Source organism: Macrobrachium nipponense, chromosome 13 (assembly GCF_015104395.2).
Source record: "Macrobrachium nipponense isolate FS-2020 chromosome 13, ASM1510439v2, whole genome shotgun sequence".
NCBI lineage: Eukaryota > Metazoa > Arthropoda > Malacostraca > Decapoda > Palaemonidae > Macrobrachium > Macrobrachium nipponense.
Window position 1 is genome coordinate 63,855,581 of NC_087206.1, and position 24,244 is coordinate 63,879,824.

Sequence of the window (24,244 nt, forward strand, 5' to 3'; positions counted from 1 at the left end):
TCCCAGCACAAACACTGGAATTTTGGTTAAGTTCATTGATGCATATTAATATAAAAGTGACCTTTGAACCGAGGGAAGTCAGCAAAAAAAAAAAAAAAAAAAAATTACTCCAAAAATACCGAACACCATTTTACGAATGCTATTAGAAATAAATAAATACCGTCTGGATGCCACTGTGAATATTTTCTTAAATTTACACATTAAAGTGTACGACTTTAGGCCCTAATTCCTTCACACAGTTAACCATGCGGCAATGAAATGAAATGTGGAAGTGAAAAATGGTGCTAAACATCCACCCATCCAACTATGCAAACCATATTTAAGATGGACTAATACTTTTAAAGTTACTTAGACTACATGAGAAAAGGTTAACTAAACATCTTAACTAAACACATAACAGCAGCATCACAGCTGTTTACCGTCGCTGTTCTCATAGATAAAGATGTTTCTCACATCAATAACACCTCCCCCCCAATAATGTTAACTATCAACTAATACTGAGAGCCGAAATGAATGTAACATTCACAAAAGACCAGTCACTCCAAACATTATAATTCCGTCCATGCACTGTTGATCTGAGCAATAGACAGAAAAATATTTAATTTTCAACAATGTGGAAAGTTTTACTGGGGATTACATTTTTGTAAAAACCTAAACTATAATATATATAATATAATATATATATATATATATATATATATATATATATATTTATATATATAAATAAGAAGGGCGTTCGAGGAATCAGTAATGTCGTTTTTGGCTGGTTTAATATGACCCCCAAATAAAAAAAAAAAAAAAAAAAAAGAATATAAAAAAAGAAACTACCAGCGCAAAAAAAGTACCTTAGCAGACGATATTTAAACAGTTTTCGTAAACACCATCTCACCGAAGCAGCGACAGTGAAAACATTTCCACATTAATATTCCTAATAACTTATCGGTATCGGTCAATAAAATTTTTTTTATTTTTTTTAAACAATTTGTTAAATAAGGAATCGAACATATTCTGCCGACCTTCGCAACAGCAGTGTACTGAAAATGACAGAAAGCCTCGTAGTAGTAGTAGTAGTAGTAAGTCTTCTTATAATGACCTAGAGAATCTCCATGCAAATATACCATATATACATACAAGAGTCTAAAATCACACGCCACTCACAAACGCCGAAGTAGCGATTAACGCATTCTTTTGCCTTGCAGTAATAGAAAGCTCAATATACGTATATCACGATCGTAAACACAACACAGGAAGAAACTGTCAGGAGCACCAAAGACTTCAAAAATAATGAAGTCCAAAACGAGCACTGTATATATTAAAACTCTGCCAAGTTACTCTAAAGGCACAGAAGAAGAAGAAGAATGAGAAGTCCAGACGCACCCAAATACTCAACCTAGAGTAGGACAGCGAACCAACTCCTGGAGACTCCATCTTTCTACTTAAGGTACTATAGAATCATTTCGCTATACGTCCTTTCGGAATGGCCCACACCCCCTTCACACCCTCCCCTCCTCTCCCCCCACCCCTCCCTACCATTCACGTCCTCTTCCTACCATACTTTTCATCTCCCCCCAACCCTTGACTCCACCACGTTTTTCCTCTTAACCACCTTTCCTCATCCCTCCCATTCCAATCAACCAACCAAGCCCTTGGCCGAGAGGATTTCCCCTCTCCATCCACTAACCCCTCCCCCTACCCTTTTCTAAACTACCTCCCTTTCCCCCACAACCCTCCCCAGGGGTCCCAGCGCACACCTTCAAACCTCACACCGGACCTGACTTCTCAAAAAATGAGAACATCGCAAAACTTCTTTCAGGAGTGTTTGGAAAAAAAAAGAAGAAAAAATGGGGTGGGGGTTGAGGGGGAGGGGGAGGTTGTTGGAGGTGAAACCCCGCATGCTTTGCTTGCACGCATATTTGGCATTCCAAATCGAACGTCTTTTGTATGGTACTCTTTCATCGTGTCTGCTTCCAACGTTGCATCCCCATCTCTCTCTCTCTCTCCCTACTTCCCTAAGGTACCATCAACTACCACTATTTACTTTGAGAGAGAGAGAGAGATGAGAGAAGAGATGAGAGAGAGAGAGAGAGAGAGAAGAGTATGAGAGAGGGACAGGTTCCAGATAAAAAGGGGTTCATGCCCCGACACCATTTACAACTTCTATGCAGAACTCGAGCCCCCCCCCCCCCCCAACAAGAACACCTTTTTCTGGTGAGGAATCAACAAGGAAAAACGATGGTCAGCGTCACTCGTCTGAAAGCAATACGCAGGAGATTCTCCAATGTCATCTACGCTAACACCGACCTATATGTATTTATATATATGCCAATGCCCGTTCCCCAGTGGGGGTATATATATGCCAATGCCCCTTGGAACCCCGGTCACCCTACCCCACCCCCTTTTTTTTCCTGGGTGGAGGGAGGAAGGAATCCACCTTGGACCACCGTCGTTTGGGCTAAGATGGGATAGCTCGGGTTCTCACAAAAGCATCAACAAACGCGATTTGTTATAAACGAAGGGGGCAAAACATTGCCGGTAATGCAGTCTGACGCGTTGTTTGGGGAGGTAGGGGGGGGATGGGGAGGGGGGATTGGGCAGGATCGGTATTTTAAAGCACATCACGATGAGAGACGTGAATGAAATTACTGGTCCAATTAATTGACTCTCTTCTAAGGTATTTGCATCTGCATAGTTTTTCCTTTCCTGATCGACTTCAAATTTGCGAGAGTTTGCTTTTCAATGTAATGGACTTTTTTTGGATTTATTCAGAATGAATGCGGTATCACCTATATGATAATGATTAAAATACTAAAAATATACAAAATTATTAATCATTATTCGTCCATCAACAACGACGATTTTTACGTGTTGTAAAAACTTGTAAATACTAAACCTCACGAAACACAGGTATCATTGTGCTAACAAGCATAATAAAAGATCAATCGTAATAAAGCGATGTAAGTATACGACCAGAACAAGCAAATATACTTACCAAAATATGATATAAAAATAACCATCAACAAAGTCCAAGATCTTTTACCGGGGAGAGGGGGGGAGGGTTAGGGGGAGGTGGATCTATCGAATTCGTATTGGGCAAAAAAGACTGGGCACTAAAACTACTATTTCCCTACCTCAACCCCCCAAAATAATTATATATATATATATATATATATAATAATATATATATATATGTTATATATATAAATATATATATATATATATATCCATAGGGAGAACACATGACGCCATCTTCCACAGACTCACCGCCAACTACCACTAATAGTCTGTTGAGATCAACAAGAAAATTGTAAAAGAAATTAAATACCACGGGGCCTGAAGTTTTCGGGTCTTACAGGAATAGAATCTCAGACGCCTCTCACTTGTCAGACGAATCATAACCGCTGGACCACATGAAACACCCACTTTTTGGTATGTATGTATGTATGTATGTATGTCTGTATGTATGTAGTATGTATGTATGTATGTATATGTATGTATGTATGTATATATATATATATATATATATATATATATATATAATGTGTGTGTGTATATATATATATATATATAGTGTGTATGTGCGTGCATGTGTGTGTGTGTGTGTGTGTAGGACAGATAGATGAAGTGACAGAAAAGAGTTGGTTGGAGTGAAAAAAATAAAAACATTAACTTAATTTCCATGGGATAATTAAAAACCACGAAAATAAAACCCATTTTAAACCTCCCCCTCCCCCGCCCCCTCCCCCCCCCGCCCGCCCCCTCCCCCACACACAAAAAGCTGGACCCCGCAAGAAAAATACTATAGCATAAAACTTATGAAAAAAACACACACAAGGTAGTTTTAAGAAATAAAAAAACTTATGAAAAGAAAACCACACACACACACGGCAGTTTTAGAACATGGAAATCACTCGATGATATTCTTTGGAAAATTTAAAAAGTATACTTGCGTTAGAAGGAAACAAAATACTTCGAACACTACACAAATGAAACCACTAAAATAAAATATAAAGAAGGCCTATGGGTGCAAAATTGTATATGGAAGAGAGAAGATTAATTACAGACAGAAAGATAAAATAAAAAAAATCCACACTTAAATATGAACGTATATGTGCATAAATGTGTGCATACGAAAGCATAGTTCAACATCAAACACGTCTCACACCAATTTAAAAAAAACTGAATAGGCACCCAGAGAGAGAGAGAGAGAGAGAGAGAGAGAGAGAGAGAGAGAGAGAGAGGAGTTGTTCTGCCTTCTTGCTAATTGAAAACAAGAATAAAGAATTTTACAGTATATTCACAAATACTTGATTCAGAACAGAGGAATGAGAGAGAGAGAGAGAGAGAGAGAGAGAGAGAGAGAGAGAGAGTGTAATAACAGAAAGATAAAAAAAATCCACGTGTATACGTATGCATATGAAAGCATAGTAGTTCAACGTCAAACACGTCTCACACCAATTTGAAAAAAAATTGAATAGGCACCCACACAGAGAGAGAGAGAGAGAGAGAGAGAGAGAGAGAGAGAGAGAGAGAGAGAGAGAGAGAGAGAGGGGTAAATTCAGAAACTCAGGTTGCGAAATTGTCAGGAGAAGAAAGGGAAGGGCTTAGCAGAATATAGCAGCCCGGTTTGAAGAGAGGTAGGATAGATGCGTTGGCCTCACCCTTAACCTCTCTCTCTCTCTCTCTCTCTCTCTCTCTCCTTCTCTCTCTCTCTCTCTCTCTCTCTCTCGCTATATGAACGAACGAAGGGAAGAGAAGGGATATGTGTGTGTGTGTGTGTGTGTGTGAGGGAAGTTAAGAGTAGGGGTTGAGGGAACACACAGCAGACGAGGGAATATTGGACAGAGGTAGAATGATGGAGGAGAAGGGTGAGGGTAAGGGTGAGAAGGGGAGGGGAGGGGGGAGGATGAGGGGTTTTTTTTTCCTAGAAATATCAACGCCCCTGTCTAGGTGGTTGGAGAGAGAGGAGAGAGAGAGAGAGATTGAGAGAGAGATGAGAGAGAGAGAGAAAATGTAAAATCTCACACAAACTATATATATATTATATCTATATATATCTATATATATATATATAATATATATATATATATATATATATACACACACAGTTTGAATGCAGAATCTTAGGTTAAAGGTTAAACCATTACATGAAACGATAAATAACAAAACAACCATTAGACGAGTAAAAATAAAAAATAAAAAAAAGACAGAAACTACAAAGCACCTGAAGAAACGGATAAGAGTTTATGTATGGGTGAGTTTCCATTTGTGTGAGAGAGAGAGAGAGAGAGAGAGAGAGAGAGAGAGAGAGAGAGAGAAGAGAGAGAGAGAGAGAGAGAGAGGGAGGATCTGCGGTGTTCCCAAACCTTACTATTACAACATAACGTGCACTGGTCGTCGTGCTGTGATGATGCTTGTTGCTAAGGGTTTTAAGGACGGGGCGGGCGGCGTTCCATACGCCCTTCTTCCACGGGGGAGAATGCACTGCATCCCGGGGAACAGCTTCGGAACAACAAAGGCGCAAACGCATTTCCGATTCCAAGCCATCGAGGGTGACATAATTTATAATGTAACCAACCACCTACCACCACCACCGCCTCATCCTCAATCCTACCCTGCTCCTGCTCCTCCTCCACACACCTCAAGTACTGTAGCACCTCTTGGGAGGAGGAGGAGGAGGAGGAGGAGGAGGAGAGGAGAAGCCCACCTTAACAGCGTACCGGCAACATTTGAAATGAGGTTCAAGTTTTTTTTTTTTGTTTCACTGTTAATTTAACGCCAATTGCATTTTCAACTTTCACGCCTAATGCTTATTTGCACTCATAACTATTCTCCAATCCCGTTTTCGACTCTATAAAACCTGAAGAAAATTTGCTATCGTCATTCAAACCAAAATCAGTTCGACTCCGGAATTTAGCCCTCGCATTCAATTCTTGTTCCAAGAGATAATCATTCACTGCCTTTCAATTCTGAAGACACTTAGTACCAGATATTCTTCACATTAGATTAACGTCTTTACATCGCCTTCCAACTTTCAACTTCGTGTATTTTCTTCTACCTATATCTCTGCTACCCAAGTCTTCTTCCTCTCACGTTCACATCAACGTTTTCCTAATGTCAAAATAAATGACAAAACGGGTTTCTCTCCATCTATCCGTCACAGCTTCCTCAGAGTGAATCGTGACTGAAAACATCGATAGAGAATATAAATTTGAAATCTATATTCTTTCATCATACGGTATTTTCATTCAAACAACAGGATACGTCGACCCCCCCCCCAAAAAAAAAAAAAAAAAAAAAAAAAAAAAAAAAAAGAGAAATAAAGCAAGTATATAAAACGTTATTCCTCAATCGTCTTCCACGCAGCGCGTTTCATTGAAAAACTTCTACAAATGCCTTTTGAAATCATTTGAATTTTCAACATTTCCGACTGGGGATTAATTGTATCTGATGGTGAAGTTGTCGAAGATTATATATACGAAAGCATTTTTGCTTGCCCCTTCTCGACGTATAAATATACATGTCAATATAGTCCCATAGGAGACAAGAAAGAATAAATGAATCTAGTACCTCGATAATTTCGCCTTAAACCGGACCTCTTCAAAATATTTTAACAGTTAAAATAAAGCTCTTGAAGAAACCTGGTGGAAGGCGAAATTATCGACCTACTAGAGTTTTATTCTCTCTTGTCTCCTGTGGGACTATATTGACATTTCTCATCTTCGCGTTATGAAGATTATATTTATATAAATATCTATCTATCTTGGCGTAAATTTATACACGTGAATTATAAAGCAACGCCAAGTGGGGAGGAAAGAGAGCCTCTGCCTTCTCCTCTCTTCTCCAGCGCCCTCCACTCGCTAGATACAGTAATCATAGAGTTATAGCACAAACGGAGTAGTGTACGAACATTTGCGCAGACAGACACACGCTGAGAGAGAAGACAACCGCGACTGGAGGAAATTAAAAGTAGGGGGAGGAAGGGAATATCGTGCTTAGCATGAGAGAAATATCTCTACGTACTTACGTACTATGTATATACATATACTATGAACTTTTACCACATCACCGTGATTCATATACATGCATTAAGCTACAACCGTCCTTTCATATCCAATTCGCTCTACCTCGGAATTAATATATTTTCATATAATGTTAACCGAAGGGGAATTTTTTTATTCGATAATAATTCTGTCCTCACGTGGATTCGAACCGGCGCAACAGAGGAGAAATCAGGACTTCAGCGAAGTTACTGACTCGGCCAACGACGTGCGTTTACAGAGGATAGTCTGTCTAAAATTCAACGCACGACATTTCCAAACGTTCAGATCCTATAAGCTCTTTGAAAAGCGTCATTATCTTCGAAATCTCTATACATTAGAGGGAACTTATTGTAAAAAGGGACTATGTGGAAAGCGCCCCTTAATAGCTTGGCTTAAAGTGCATCCAGGCAGTGAGAGGCTTGAATCCTGGTGAGGTTAGGGGCGTTTACTATTGTACAAAATTTTCCATAGGTATGCGTTATTCCCAAGATACGGTAGAAATTCGGTATCAATGGGCAGTTTGTGACTATAGATACATACATTATATATATATATATACGTATATATATATACACACACACACACACCACAAAACTAAACTACACACACCAACACTGGAATTTAATATTAAAGCCAAACTTCCAATTAGGAATTAATCACCGTCACAACAACAAAAGACCTGAAGCTTCCCCCCCGGGGAGGAGGGGGGGGGAGTGGGGCGAGATCATCTCTCGCAATTTCTCCTTCCACTGCCCCCCCCCTCAACCCCACCCCTTCCCCTCAACCTCACAAACCCATCCCATAAATTCTGACCCCTCTCATGTTCTTTCCCTATTACTCTAACCGAAAAAAAGGAGAGAGAGAGAGAGAGAGAGAGAGAGAGAGAGAGAGAGAGGGGGGGGAAAAAAAAATAAATTCAGAAACTCAGGTTGCGAAATTGTCAGGAGAAGAAAGGGAAGGGCTTAGCAGAATATAGCAGCCCGGTTTGAAGAGAGGTAGGATAGATGCGTTGGCCTCACCCCTTAACCTCTCTCTCTCTCTCTCTCTCTCTCTCTCTCTCTCTCTCTCTCCTGCTATATGAACGAACGAAGGGAAGAGAAGGGATATGTGTGTGTGTGCCGTGTGTGTGGTGTGAGGCGGAAGTTAAGAGTAGGGGTTGAGGGAACACACAGCAGACGAGGGAATATTGGACAGAGGTAGAATGATGGAGGAGAAGGGTGAGGGTAAGGGTGAGAAGGGGAGGGGACGGGGGGAGGATGAGGGGTTTTTCATAGAAATATCAACGCCCCTGTCTAGGTGGTTGGAGAGAGAGAGAGAGAGAGAGAGGAGAGAGAAGAGAGAGAGACGAGAGAGAGAAATAGTAAATCTCACACAAACTATAGATATATATATATATATATATATATATATATATATATATATATATAGATATATATATATATATATATATATATATATATATACACAGTTTGTTGAATGCAGAATCTTAGGTTAAAGGTTAAACCATTACATGAAACGATAAATAACAAAACAACCATTACACGAGTAAAAATAAAAAAAAAAATAAAAAAAGACAGAAACTACAAAGCACCTGAAGAAACGGATAAGAGTTTATGTATGGGTGAGTTTCCATTTGTGTGAGAGAGAGAGAGAGAGAGAGAGAGAGAGAGAGAGAGAGAGAGAGAGAGAGAGAGAGAGAGGGAGGATCTGCGGTGTTCCCAAACCTTACTATTACAACATAACGTGCACTGGTCGTCGTGCTGTGATGATGCTTGTTGCTAAGGGTTTTAAGGACGGGGCGGGCGGCGTTCCATACGCCCTTCTTCCACGGGGGAGAATGCACTGCATCCCGGGGAACAGCTTCGGAACAACAAAGGCGCAAACGCATTTCCGATTCCAAGCCATCGAGGGTGACATAATTTATAATGTAACCAACCACCTACCACCACCACCGCCTCATCCTCAATCCTACCCTGCTCCTGCTCCTCCTCCACACACCTCAAGTACTGTAGCACCTCTTGGGAGGAGGAGGAGGAGGAGGAGGAGGAGGAGGAGGAGGAGGAGAAGCCCACCTTAACAGCGTACCGGCAATATTTGAAATGAGGTTCAAGTTTTTTTTTGTTTCACTGTTAATTTAAGGCCAATTGCATTTTCAACTTTCACGCCTAATGCTTATTTGCACTCATAACTATTCTCCAATCCTTTTTCGACTCTATAAAACCTGAAGAAAATGCTATCGTCATTCAAACCAAAATCCTTAAAGTAAAATAAAAATAAAACATTATTTTGCTCATTTTATCCAAACATCACATTCTCTTAAACCATTTTTCGACTCCGGAATTCAACCCTCGCATTCAATTCTTGTTCCTGATATTCTTCACATTAGATTAACGTCTTTACATCGCCTTCCAATTTTCAACTTCGTGTATTTTCTTCTACCTATATCTTCTGCTACCCAAGTCTTCTTCCTCTCACGTTCACATCAACGTTTTCCTAATGTCAAAATAAATGACAAAACGGGTTTCTCTCCATCTATCCGTCACAGCTTCCTCAGAGTGAATCGTGACTGAAAACATCGATAGAGAATATAAATTTGAAATCTATATTCTTTCATCATACGGTATTTTCATTCAAACAACAGGATACGTCGACAAAAAAAAAAAAAAAAAAAAAATAAAAGTAAGTATATAAAGCGTTATTCCTCAATCGTCTTCCACGCAGCGCGTTTCATTGAAAAACTTCTACAAATGCCTTTTGAAATCATTTGAATTTTCAACATTTTCGATTGGGGATTAATTGTATCTGATGGTGAAGTTGTCGAAGATTATATATACGAAAGCGTTTTTGCTTGCCCCTTCTCGACGTATAAATATATATGTCAATATAGTCCCATAGGAGACAAGAAAGAATAAATGAATCTAGTACCTCGATAATTTCGCCTTAAACCGGACCTCTTCAAAATATTTTAACAGTTAAAATAAAGCTCTTGAAGAAACCTGGTGGAAGGCGAAATTATCGACCTACTAGAGTTTTATTCTCTCTTGTCTCCTGTGGGACTATATTGACATTTCTCATCTTCGCGTTATGAAGATTATATTTATATAAATATCTATCTATCTTGACGTAAATTTATACACGTGAATTATAAAGCAACGCCAAGTGGGGAGGAAAGAGAGCCTCTGCCTTCTCCTCTCTTCTCCAGCGCCCTCCACTCGCTAGATTACAGTTAATCATAGAGTTATAGCACAACGGAGTAGTGTACGAACATTTGCGCAGACAGACACACGCTGAGAGAGAAGACAACCGCGACTGGAGGAAATTAAAAGTAGGGGGAGGAAGGGAATATCGTGCTTAGCATGAGAGAAATATCTCTACGTACTTACGTACTATGTATATACATATACTATGAACTTTTACCACATCACCGTGATTCATATACATGCATTAAGCTACAACCGTCCTTTCATATCCAATTCGCTCTACCTCGGAATTAATATATTTTCATATAATGTTAACCGAAGGGGAATTTTTTAGTCGATAATAATTCTGTCCTCACGTGGATTCGAACCGGCGCAACAGAGGAGAAATCGGGACTTCAGCGAAGTTACCGACTCGGCCAACGACGTGCGTTTACAGAGGATAGTCTGTCTAGAATTCAACGCACGACATTTCCAAACGTTCAGATCCTATAAGCTCTTTGAAAAGCTTCATTATCTTCGAAATCTCTTTACATTAGAGGGAACTTATTGTAAAAAGGGACTATGTGGAAAGCGCCCCTTAATAGCTTGGCTTAAAGTGCATCCAGGCAGTGAGAGGCTTGAATCCTGGTGAGGTTAGGGGCGTTTACTATTGTACAAAATTTTCCATAGGTATGCGTTATTCCCAAGATACGGTAGACATTCGGTATCAATGGGCAGTTTGTGACTATAGATACATACCATTATATATATATATATATATATATATATATATATATATATATATATATACGTATATATATATATATATATATATTGATTAGGGACAATATATATATATATATATATACACATACACACACACCACAAAACTAAACTACACACACCAACACTGGAATTTAATATTAAGCCAAACTTCCAATTAGGAATTAATCACCGTCACAACAACAAAAGACCTGAAAGCTTCCCCCCCGGGGAGGAGGAGGGAGGGGGGCGAGATCATCTCTCGCAATTTCTCCTTCCACTGCCCCCCCCCTCAACCCCACCCCTTCCCCTCAACCTCACAAACCCATCCCATAAATTCTGACCCCTCTCAAGTTCTTTCCCTATACTCTAACCGAAAAAAAGGAGAGAGAGAGAGAGAGAGAGAGAGAGAGAGAGAGAGAGAGAGAGAGAGAGAGAGAGAAGTTAAGTTACTAGGGAGGGGGCTTAGAGGCGAAAGAGAAAAGAATGAGGAGGTATATACGAGGGTTACAATTGTGTTGGGGGTGTGGGATTAGAGGCGGATAGGTCGTGGGCTAGGGGCTATAGAGAGAGAGAGAGAGAGAGAGAGAGAGAGGGGGGGGGGGGGGGAGAGAGAGAGAAGAGAGAATATTGAGGAAACTTGGGAGGAGGAGAAGGAAGAAGTACCCTGTGAACCTTTGCCCAGGCACACAAGAACATGCCTACCTACCAACCCCTCTACCTATAAGCCAAATCACCCTACCTACAGATATGGTATTATGCAATCAGTAACGGCTAGGATGGGGTTCGATGACATCATCCTATATATATATATATATATATATATATATTATATATATAATATATATATATATATCGTTAAATAATACAGACCATATAGGGGCATTCATGCGGAATATTGCATGAAATTCTCTGGACCATAAGTGAAAGTGATTAGCACACTTCATTTCTTTTGACAATCGAGTTTTGAGTCATAAGGCAAAGCCAACCCATATCACGCCAAAAGATTAGAATCATATGGTCACCGTACATCAATCAATGACACCTTTATCAATGCAAAAGTCCTCATTCAACCATGCTGTTCATACGATTATTGATTAATTAATATACACAATACGCACATATATACACACATATATTAAGAAAATATTAGTGCAAATATATCTAATTTGCATTTTTTGTGTGTATATGTTACACACGCAAAATTTACCCTTGCAATGTTACAACGACACGATTTATTTTCTCTCTCTCACACACAAATTTTAACTTAACCATATTAAACTTTCAGATGCGAACAATTTAAACACAACTTAAGAAAGATGTTTAACAAAATGCAAGAGAAAACAAATTCATACAATCTGCAAGTCACGAAATAAAGAAGCTCAATTATATAAAAAAAATAAAATAAAAAAAAGAAATCCATCGAACACTGACAATTCGTTTGACAAACACAGAAAATAAATAAATAAAAAAATCTGATAATTTAGAGTTAACTTCTGTTCGTCATTAATACATAATGGGCATCAAGCGTGAGTTTTTTTTTTAGAAAATAATTTTGTCTCAAAGAGAGATGAATGATTCAAACATATCTATGACACTCAAAAAATTTAAAAATGAAAAGTAAAACTCTTTGAGTAAAATAAAAATAATTTCAAAAACTACACTTCTGACCTTTCCAAACAAAGCTTTAGTTGATCAAATTTTAAATTCCAACATCAAATCTGACTTTAAAAGGGACTATTTGTCCATAGAGTGACTTATATTGCAGTGCAAGATTATTATATATATATATATTTTTTTTTAGAAAACTCGACGCGTCATCCCAAAAGATAAAAGAACGAAAGAAAGTCTTCATACAAAAAATATACATACAAAAATAGACAATAAATAAAAAACTCAAAAAACGATCTACCAATGGCCAGTACCCCAATTTGTGCCCATGGGGAGAGAGTGGCTGCTGTGGCCGAAGAATCTGTGAGTGAGAAAGAAAAATAAATAATAATAATAATAACATCTGATCTGCCGTCATGGGGCTCAAAAATGCACGCTTTCATTGCAAGTCACAACACAAATATATAATATAGTATAAATAAGCAGAAAACATATTTCAAAAGAACTTTCAAATTCCGCTTCCAGTTAATTCACAGATATAAATAACAAAATAGATTTCAAATGACAAATGTAAATGAATCATAATATGTTTCAACTGAAATTCAATTCTCCTTTGCATTGACATCACAAACATATATTATTATAAATGTTCTTTGAAAACATTGAACTAAATCACAGTTTGAAATTATTAAAAACATAATTTCATTAAACAATGAAATCAAATCATAGAAAAAAAACATACAATCAGCTCATGTAATAATGCTGGTATAAAACAACATTAAAAAAATATCTTTAAACTGACCAGTATACTTATTCTTTGCCAAATACATACACAGTAAAATGGCTTGCATTTCCCCCACCCCCGCCCCCGCCCCGCGCTTCACAACGTAAATATTTTGTATGCACGGAAATAAGTCCTTCCACATCTCACCAGACGATGCCTGCTTTTGGCCTTGTTGATAACATTCAGGTAAAAACATTAAAACTTGCTGAAATACATCTCATTCATATAACCTCTCAGATAACTGTGACCTCATTTTCCACCAGGAATCCGTAGGACCGAATTGATTTCAGTATTTCTTCTTTTTAAGAGGAATCCGTAGAACTGAACATAGAATTTAACCCATAGGCCAAGCACTGGGACCTACGAGGTCACACAGCGCTGAAACGGAAATTGACAGTAAAAAGCTTTGAAAGGTGTAACAGGAGGAAAACCTCAAAGCAGGAAGTTGCACTGTGAATTGTTATCAGAATTTTAAAGGAAAGTAACATGAAGAGAATATGAAAGGAGGTATAGTAAAAGGAAGGAAAGGGGTTTCAGCTAGGGGTCTAAGGAAGGCACGCTGCAAAGAACCTTCATGCCTACAGTGCACCACCGCATACAACTGCTACGAGGAGGAATCCGTAGGGCTCACATCACCCATCCGCGGGCAAAAAGGGGCATATGGAAGTGTGATCAAGTTTGATGCAAATTAAACGTCACTAAACATCTAAACATACTAGACTTTTCAACCAACCCTGTAACATTCCTTAACTTATCCCAAACATTCAATAAGAATGAAGGGATTCTGAAATGACCTTTCAGTAAAAGTGACACGAATCTAAAAGGTCAACATATTCCTGATAGGCAAAAACAGATGCACACAATGTAACATTAAACCTTTATGATCCTCAGACTCTGTAGGTGTTTAGTGAAGAAAAAAAAAAAAATCAGTTCACGCTATTTACCAAATGCTTCGTGTTTCGCGTAGCTATAAAAACTAACAGATTTCAAAATAAACTTGAAAATAAAGATATTCACGGGAAAGATCTTGAACAGACTTATCAAGGCTTTATAAGGAAAACGAAAAAAAAAGAAAAAAAAATATTCGACATATAAAAATACTTACCAACATGTCGCGCGATAAAAGGAGAATCTAAATTAATGTAAATTCTAAATTCATCCTTAATAAAAGAGAGAGAGAGAGAGAGAGAGAGAGAGAGAGAGAGAGAGAGAGATTAAAAATATAGTTAATTAAGTTCCCGAGGGATTATCCTACCCTTCATTCCCAACTCAATCTGATGCTCGATTTCAACCCCAGTGCCCAGAAAGACATTGATTATCATCGACTAAGGAGACACTATTGCAACGCCATTTGTTAAAACGAACCAATCAAATACTTCTTGAGACTCGGGACCATTTCTAGAAAAGACTAATATAACACACACACACACACACACACACACACACACATATATATATATATATATATATATATATATATATATATATATTATATTATATATATGTCTAATAAAAGGAGCCCATAAAAACGCCAAAATTAGATGGAATTCTGTTGTAACAGAACATTTTACCAGTCATATATATATATATATATATATATATATATATATATATATATATATATATATATATATACACACACACACACACACACACACACACACACACATAGTATATATATATATATATATATATATATATATATATAGGTTACATTAAAAATGAATGAAGTAATAAAGCAAAATAAAATATGAAATTCACAACAATACAACCTCTATATTTTTATTTTTAAGATTTTGCTGCGGGTTTAGGTTATTATATATCTTGTAATTTTGTTATTTTTTCTTTTATATATATATATCTATATATATATATATATATATATATATATATTGCCTTCGTGGACCTAGCATGAAACCAGGGGATCGATCACACTACGAGAGACGATTCAGGACAAACTAATGAAAAAAATCAATGGCAGCCGTTGAGAACAACTGGAAAAAGGACGCAATAGCTACTATAGTAGATTCACATACAACCGTGCATTTGATGTCTAGGCCCGTCCCTTACGACGCTCCTGATTGCCTGTTGATAAGCCAGTCACAGGTCTGGGAACTCTCGGAAGTTCACATGGGCAGGATGTGTGTTCCTCCTCTCCTGAAGGATACGTCTTTCAAACGTATACCTCAGGAGAGGTGGAACGCACATCCTATCCACGTGAACTCTCGAGAGAGACTGAGCGTTTCCAGCCCTGCGATTGGCTTATCAACCTCCAATCAGGAGCGTGGTAAGGGATGGGCCTAGACATCAAATGCACGGTTGATGTGAATCTACTATAGCAATTTCACCGAAAACGACACTTGCCTGGAACCGGAGAATAATTTGAAAAAATGTTAAGGCAATTTAGAAACGACTAATGATCCATAAGGCGGTATCATGAAAGATGAATACGTGGAAAGCTATAAAGCATTTTTGGTGGGAGACAAAACTTTGTAATCAAATTTAATCTATCTATATCTAAAATATATATATATATATATATATATATATGTATATATATATATATATATTATCAATCAATATCACTGTTTCAATATGTATCTATAGGCCCGGGGTGGGGGGGACCCGCGCCCTTGGAAGAAGCATCAATATTAAGCGATATTTGTATTTATAATATTTCTGAACATAAAAGAATGTCATGTGTGTATAACTGAAGGAAATTCACACACACACACACACACACACACACACACACACACACACACACACACACATATATATATATATATATATATATATATATATATATATATATATATACTGACATGCTTAACACCCAAACAGATACTGTAAATCCCCTGAGACGAAACCATCTTTTGTAACAATTGAGAGAGAGAGAGAGCATCCAACTGCTGTAGCTCCCGTCCTCTCTCTCTCACACCAGAGGACAGGCCTTAGCAGAACCTTGAACTACTTTCTAAGGAGCTCTGCCACGAAGGGTGACTCAACAGTCCCGTTAAATACTCCGTGTGTTGTCCCTCCTGACCCAGCAAGTCTTTCATAGATATTCAATTGTAGTCTGCAGTAGGCGAAGGTTATTAAAATCGCAAGCATATATAAAAGGCCCATTAAAACACTGGTTCAAAGGACTGCATTTCGGTGGGAAGTTAGTCCACCGAAATATAGTCCTTAGCTTGACACCAGAATGTTTTAATGGACCTTTTTATCTTGAGACGTATCCTGTTTTAACAGAAGAATTTATATATATATCATATATATATATATATATATATATATATATGAATGTATGTATGTATGTATACATATATAGATATGTATATATACATATATATATATATATATATATATATACATATATATATATAATATATATATTGTTTAATAGGTGTAAAGACAGTACACGTTGGAAATACAATGAAATACATTATAAACCGTACTTCAACAATCGTAATTATTCATCACAAGGTCCATGGGTCAATCTTCATAGCCTACCGCTTTCCTACGGGCTGCTCTACGAGCAAGAGCCCGTGCTGGCATAAGGCCAGCTTCATCTCAAACGACTTACTGCTCAGCTGGTATGAATGGGTACCGACTTCAGCTGGGGTCATGAAAAGGATTTTCGGGGGTCGTTATCCTAGACTAATAATATTTCTTGGTGGTAGTCATTATCATTACAATATTGACAGTTTTTTTTTTTATGTTTTTACGGTCAACCCTCATAGCCTTGTACTAAACACGCCTCTGTAAAGGTGTATGTATACATATAATACGCGTATGTATGTGTGCTAGACTTTCCCTAGGCCAAGAACCTAATTATTATTAGATTAATGTATACATATAATACGACTTACATCAACCATAAGAGTCTGGCACATTTTCATTAGGTAAATCTACTGTAAATGTCTAGTTGCCGTACACCCAACGGGGGGAAAATTTAATATTAAAACCGTCGAGCTGTTCCCATCCTTCTAGTGTAGGCCCTACAGACAAACAGACACAAACTCCAGGAGGACATGGTCTAACACGTGACTACCCATATGCCGCTATTGACAGATGAAGCAGGCAGCCAGTCGTCTAGCGCTCTCTCTCTCTCTCTGTGAGTATGAAGGATTCAGGGTTGTGGGGGTTCCGCTGTCTCCTGGGGTGGGGAGGGGGTACTACCAAAGAGGCATGGTAAAGTACACGAACCCAACTACCTTAGCACACGCGATAAACTAGTCAGGACGTGGCGCTATTATTACCATCACGGGTTTCGTTTTTTTTTTTTTCTATTCATTTCTTTTTATAAGGATTTTTTTTTTATCCTTTCACAGCCTTCTCTATTGCGACAGATAGTTCCCCCCACCCCATATCTACAAAACACGAATAAATATTAAGCCGTTACTCTCGAACAGAAAACGTCAGAGGAACATCACACAGATCATTCTCTCCCGTAAATCATTCAACCAAGAATGCCATAGATCGATAATCTTTACTGGTCTCTCACACATTCGTCCACTCTCTCATTTCCTTACGAACTGAGAGAGAGAGAGAGAGAGAGAATCCCTAAAGCACGGTCTAGGTGCCCTAAACATGGAAATTTAAATCCCAAGAGACGATGAACAAAAACGGAAAAAATCATCAACTTTCCCAAATCCATCAGTTGCGTTAAACGAAAGTGCTTCCTTCAGCCAGGTGGGTAGGAAAGTCTCTTCTTAGTGTTATTTCCAAATGCAGCGACCACGAAACTTTACAAGAAAGCCTCAATCAACTACAGTGAGCAACTAACTCCATAGCAGATTTCATCTTGAAATTTTTTTTCTAAAGGTCGGGAATGTGTGTGGGTGTGTGACACTGGTGTGGGGGACTAGTACTACTACTGCTGCTTCGCTTGATACTGATGTGACTATAGAGGGACCTCAAGGAGAGAGAGAGAGAGAGAGAGAGAGAGAGAGAGAGAGAGAGAGAGAGAGAGAGAGAGAGAGAGAGAGTCTTAATTTTCGAATCATGTAACTTGCTCACCCCACCACGGAACCATAGAACTTATACAGCGCATGCCTATATGGCAACCAGACGATCTATTCTGTGACAGTTGTCGTACGGCACACACGCAGCTGAAAGGCTTTGCCGCCAAAAAATTTACGGTGCACGATATAAACTGTTTGTTTCATACATGTGCTTCGCAACTTAATCGTTCCTCTTGGTTATGACGATAAAATGAATGACAAAAATTAGCAACTTTAAGTGAGAGAGGAGCCTATCTGGTTCAGACATCCGATTAGAACTGGCAACTTTATCTTAGTCTATTTCCAAGAACCACCACCCTCAACACATCTCACATCACTCACTTCTCCCCCTACCCCGCCTCTCTCTCTCTCTCTCTCTCTCTCTCTCTCTCTCTCTCTCTCTCTCTCTCTCTCTCTCTCTCTCTCTCTCTCAAAGATTATTAGTTCCATAATGTTTCAAAATAATACTTCAATGATACAACAATGATAATGATTATACGTTATTTATAGTTATTGCTCTTTATCAGTAACATTAATTAACTCTTGTTTGGCCAGTACACGGACGGGTTACCGGCATGGAATGCCACACGGTGCGGGTGTTGCCATGGGAATAAGAGTAAGAAGGCTAACAAAAGCCTCAGTGCTCCTGAATATACAATATGTGATCTGCCCTCCGATGTTTTGTCACGTTCTGTCAAACCCAGTTTGTCACGTCAGTAACAAAACAGGGTTTAACATACCATATACCCAATCTGAAATTTGGGCTCCCACTTTTCTGACAAAGTATGCCCAAGCGGACTTACTATTACCCCATTTGTTGACCCAAAACCTTGTCAACCTTTTACCTAAAAGCAACTTTGTGAACAATATGTGATTCTTTCTCTAAAGGCTAAGAAATTAACCTCTTCATTCCACCTCCCAGCTCAATGCTTTTATATATATATATATATATATATATATATATATATATATATATATTTATATATATATATATATTAATTAACCGATCATCGTCAACTTAAAACTCTACTAACGTTTTGAGATCCTGGACCAATTTTCTATTTTTCTTTTGAATCACAAGACAGCTTTGGACAACCTTCTCGACTATAAGACCATTTGCCAGTTTCCTCCTTTTGCTACTGACAATACATACCCCTAGTAGGGGTAGCGCGTCAGTATACCTTAAGTGGTGCACTGTAGGCGTTACTTAAGGTTCTTTGCAGCGTCCCTTCGGCCCCTAGCTGCAACCCCTTTAGTTCCTTTCATTATCTGACCCCAATGGATAAACAATTTAATCAATAAAAATCCCCTCAAAAAAGTTCATTAAGAAAAATTCCCCAAAAATCAAGTTTATAAGGAAAAATCTCTCCCCCTCAAAAAAAATTAAGAAAAATCCCCTCAAAACCAGTTAACCAAGAAAAATCTTCCCCCAAAACCTAGTTAATCAAGAAAAATCCCCCAAAAACAAGTTTTAATATAGAAAAACACCCCCCACCAAAAGTTTATCAAGAAAAACCCCCTCCCACCAAGAACGCGTTAATCAAGAAAATCCCCCCAAAAACAAGTTTAATCAAGGAAAATCCCCAAAAACCAGTCACTCTAGAAAAATCCACCAAAAAAACAAAAGTTAATCAAGAAAAATCCCCAAAACAGTTAATCAAGAAAAAAAAAAAAAAAAAAAAAAAAAAAATCGCCCCCAAAACCAGTTAATCAAGAAAAATCGCCCCCCCCCCAAAAAAAAAAAGTTCTAATAGGCAAACAATTAATTGAGAAAAGCACAAAATAAATGATGCAGGTTCACCACGAAACCCTCTGAGGAACATCCAAGCTGATAAATATAACTAAACGCTATCGAAGATAATGATATATATAAAAAAAATAACTTAATCTGGAAAAACCTGAAAAAGGCATTGAAAGAAATCAAAGAAAACCTCTGCAAGACATCCAAGGGAATCACCACAGTGAAAAAAAAAATACACAAGTTAACCAGTCAAATTAAAAACATCCAAGTTAACTAAATGAATCCTCAAAGTTCAAAAATGTAACCAAATAAATCTTTAGGACATCCAAAGACAGCCTAAGTGACGCTGCTGTAAATCTATTAACAAGTAAAAAAAATGCCAATCGAGTTTTCTGTACAGCCTTTAATGCTGTATGACACTCTCAACCCCGGCCCATTCAATTTTCAGCATGGGCCAGCCAGACGCACGATCATGGCTAACTTAACCTTAAGATAAAAAAAAAAAAAAAAAAAAAACTACTGAGGCTACAGGGCTGCAATTTGGTATGTTGGACGATTGGAGGGTGAAGGATCAACACGCCAATTTACAACCCTCTAGCCTCGGTAGTTTTGAAGATCTGAGGCCGGACAGACAAAGCTACCTCAATAGTTCTCTCTTCCATAAAACTAAAATCCAAGTCGAGACAATCACATGTAATAATAATAATAATAATAATAATAATAATAATAATAATAATAATAAAAGAACGCTAAGAGACATCAGTGGATGCATCACAGCTCCACCTAAGGAAGATGAGCCACAGGTAGAGGAAGTGGAGGAGGAGGAGGAGGAGGAGGAGGAGGGAGGGGGAAGTTGGGGGAGGGGGAGAGAAGAGGAGGAGGCAGAGGAAGGACGAAGAGCAGCAAGAAGTAGGCGGAGGAGAAGGAGGAGGGGGAGGCATTTCTCGGGTCTCCTGACGAATCAATGAAGCTTCAGGAACGTGTGAGTAATACAAGTTTTGGAGCGTATATATTCCTCATGAGGATTTTGTTTACAACTCTAGATTCGAATGAACATCAAATATAGGATGTCTATGAGTAACCCCGGACATCCATTTCATCTTTTTGTCGTTAATAGTCTCATACTGTAACAAAACAATTTCGTAGTTCGATACTTAAACAGTATATTAAACCGTATGCATTGCCTAATAGTTCATGTTGGTGAATCAATAGGATTTATTTGCATATACATAAGTATTAGGTTAACGTAAAACTATTATTATTTCTTTTGTTGATTTAAATCAGCCTTGTTTACTTTTTTGTTTACTTTTAAGTTAAATTTTTGCTGAGTATGTTTACTCTTGTGTTTCCGTAAGTTGAGTGGCTTTACGATTGTTTCAGTGTTTTTGCGCCTCCTCCTCCTTTTTGTGTATTAGTGAACTATCGTTTTAACGATTGTTATTCTTTTGCTTTGAGTGTTATAAACACTGGGAAGGTGTGATGAGTGGACATGGTCGACCGGTCAACGGGAGTTCGGGTCTTGACAAGCTCTCACCAGTACTGTTTCCTGTCGCAGCATATACGTATTTTGATTTGGAGGACGACTTTGGATACTTGCCTTTTGGACCACGCACTTGGATATTCGCTCACGGATTGAAGACGCAATATATACGTCTGTTGTGTGTGTGTCCTGAATCACGGCTATTTCTCGCGCAGGTGTGTTGTCACCTGCGACCTTCACACTGCTGTTGAGGGTTTTAGCAGACGCTCAGTCATCCTGCGACCGCCGTTTCTGCCCCTTGTTCCGTCGGAGGATTTTTACGGGACCTGTGTCGTAGTTGTATCCCGGCACTGGATTCTGGATTTACCTGCCGTGTCATCCTCGTCCAGCTGTTATACGGGAGTGAGAGCTACTTGACTCGTGAGGTGGCTAGTAGGAGTCTGTCGCCAGGTAAGACGTATAATCGTTCCTCTTCTCTCGGGACAATGTGTTGCCCTTCAGTACCTGGCGTACAGTATTAGCCCTTTTGATAGCAGTTGGGTGGATTGGTCACGGCCCAGGATTCAACTCCTCTTCTGGAATTCACTTGAGGTGAAATTGTTTATTTTTGCCAATTTTTATTATTTATAAATATATATGTATAAGTTTACATGTTATATGTTGTCATATTTGTTTGTGTGTCAGTATTTAGTGGACCGAGTTCCAGATTGTTAGCTTTGTGTTGTAGGTAGGAATATTAAGGTTTTCCTTGTTATCATCTCTTACTTCCTTCTACCTTATATTATTAGGTTATTGATTATTTTGGGCTAGCCTTATTTTGGATCCAACTTGTTATATATTAAGTATGTTTTCTCTCTTGGGGTTTTCTCTTGTTTAGGGCTTAGTGTATTAGCTTTAGGTTTTCTTGTGAGTTCCCGAGAACCAGGTATTTGTTCTCTTGAAAATTCTGTACAAGTTAAGTGTATTTAATCTCACAAGGTTGAGTTTAAGTCATTGTTCTAGTTTATAATAAATATTGTTAAGTTTTCTTGAGTTTCTGTTTCCGTCCTTCCTTGTCACTGAGGTACATTTACTGACTGCAATCCTTGAGAATATAAAGACCTAAAAAGAACCTGTACTGCAACCTGGGAGGTTGTAACAGTTGGCGACCGTGACAGGATTGCACTCAGGTGTACTCAGTGTTTTGGTTGGCGGAACAGCGCTCGGTGGATTTACCAGTATTTGTTGCTGTTTAGTGTATTGCCTTACTCCCCCTTTAATTTTGGAACCATGGAAGAATTTATTTTTGATCCAGCTGAGTTTTTGGGGTCGGCAGATTGCCTTAGGCATCTTCCTGTATTGAGTAAAGAGTATTTGGTGAGTTGTGCTCGCTGGTTAGGTGTCCAACTAGGGCTGCGAACACTAGGCCCAGTTGCTGATAGCTGTAAAAAGTAAGGTAGCTCAAGGTATGGCTGAAGGAGAGAATTTAGCTAGGGATTTTGACAGTGTCGGTGATAGTGACTCAGAGCGAGAGGGTAGTGTGATTGAGGATGTTAGTGTGAATCCAGGTCTTTCTTTGTTTGAAGATCCTCCTCGTACTGGAACAATTTTTGAAGGGCAGGCTAATTTGCAATTTAAAGCTAATGTATCTACTAACCCATTTTTAGTAGAAAACCCTGTCCCAGTGAATGTAGCCCCAGTAAAGCCTGTAGGGTCCCAGGAGGACAGTGAATACAGCTTAATTTGTAAGAGGATAGAATTAATGAAGCTCGAGTTTGAAGAGAACGAGAGGGTGAGGCGGCATGAGCTAGAGATGGCCAATGTAAATTTGGAGTGGCTAGGTTACAAGGTTCTCCTAATAGATTAAGTACTCCCTGTGGACCATCTCCTGATAAATTTAATATCAGGGGCAGCTCTGAAGTTGGTCCCTGTATTTGATGAGAGAATGTGCCTGAATTTTTTAAGGCCTTTGAAGCAAGGGTAGCTACCAGGTTGTCTTGGCCCACCGAGATGTGGACAGTCTTAATTCAGTGTAGGCTGGTGGGCAAGGCAATCCGGGTGGTATAATTCTTTGGAGAGGTGTAGCCCGTGATTATAGTAAAGTGAAGTCGTTGGTCCTCAAGGCTTATGACCTTGTCCCTGAGGCCTATCGCCTAAAATTTAGAAACTTTTCTAAGCATGTTTCCCTTTCATTCGTGGAGTTTGCTAGGCTCAAGGAAGAGCAATTTGATGATTGGCTAAAGAGTCGTCAGGTAGCCTCTTTCTCTTCTTTGAGGGAATTAATGCTGTTGGAAGAATTTAAGAAATATTGTAGTAAGGAGCTGAGGATATACTTAGAAGTAAAAGCGGTCAGTCTAAGTAAGGCGGCTCAGATTGCCGATGAGTTTGTTTTGACCCATCGAGCGGGGTCCGGTAATTTTGGGTCCCAGGTTATAAATTTCCAGTCTGCTAGGCCAAATAACTTTAATAATAAATCTGGTAATGTTGTAGATAATAGGGTAAAACATTCAGGTGTTCCAACCTATTCTAGGAATGAGAAGAATAGTCAGGGAAAAGTCTCAAGTGGTGGGTGGGCACACTAGAGTCTTTTCCAAAAACAGGTTAATGTCTGGTAATGTGAGCAGAGGTAATGGGACCTGCTTTTGGTGCAATAAGCCGGGCG

At 38.6% G+C, this 24,244-nt stretch overlaps 1 protein-coding gene across 7 annotated transcripts in view; it reads right to left on the bottom strand.

Moving 5' to 3' along the window:
• The window catches only part of LOC135225854 (uncharacterized), a 151,331-nt gene that overhangs the window by 76,946 nt on the left and 50,141 nt on the right, over positions 1 to 24,244 (bottom strand). For 4 of the 7 annotated variants that reach the window (XM_064265398.1, XM_064265396.1, XM_064265397.1 and 1 more), the window contains exon 3: positions 12,894 to 12,953. The exons of 2 other annotated variants lie outside the window; for them this stretch is intronic. In XM_064265398.1, the coding sequence (XP_064121468.1) occupies positions 12,894 to 12,953 (60 nt within the window). The remainder of the gene's footprint in view (positions 1 to 12,893; positions 12,954 to 24,244) is intronic. One more of the 7 variants, XM_064265403.1, reaches the window with a different exon arrangement.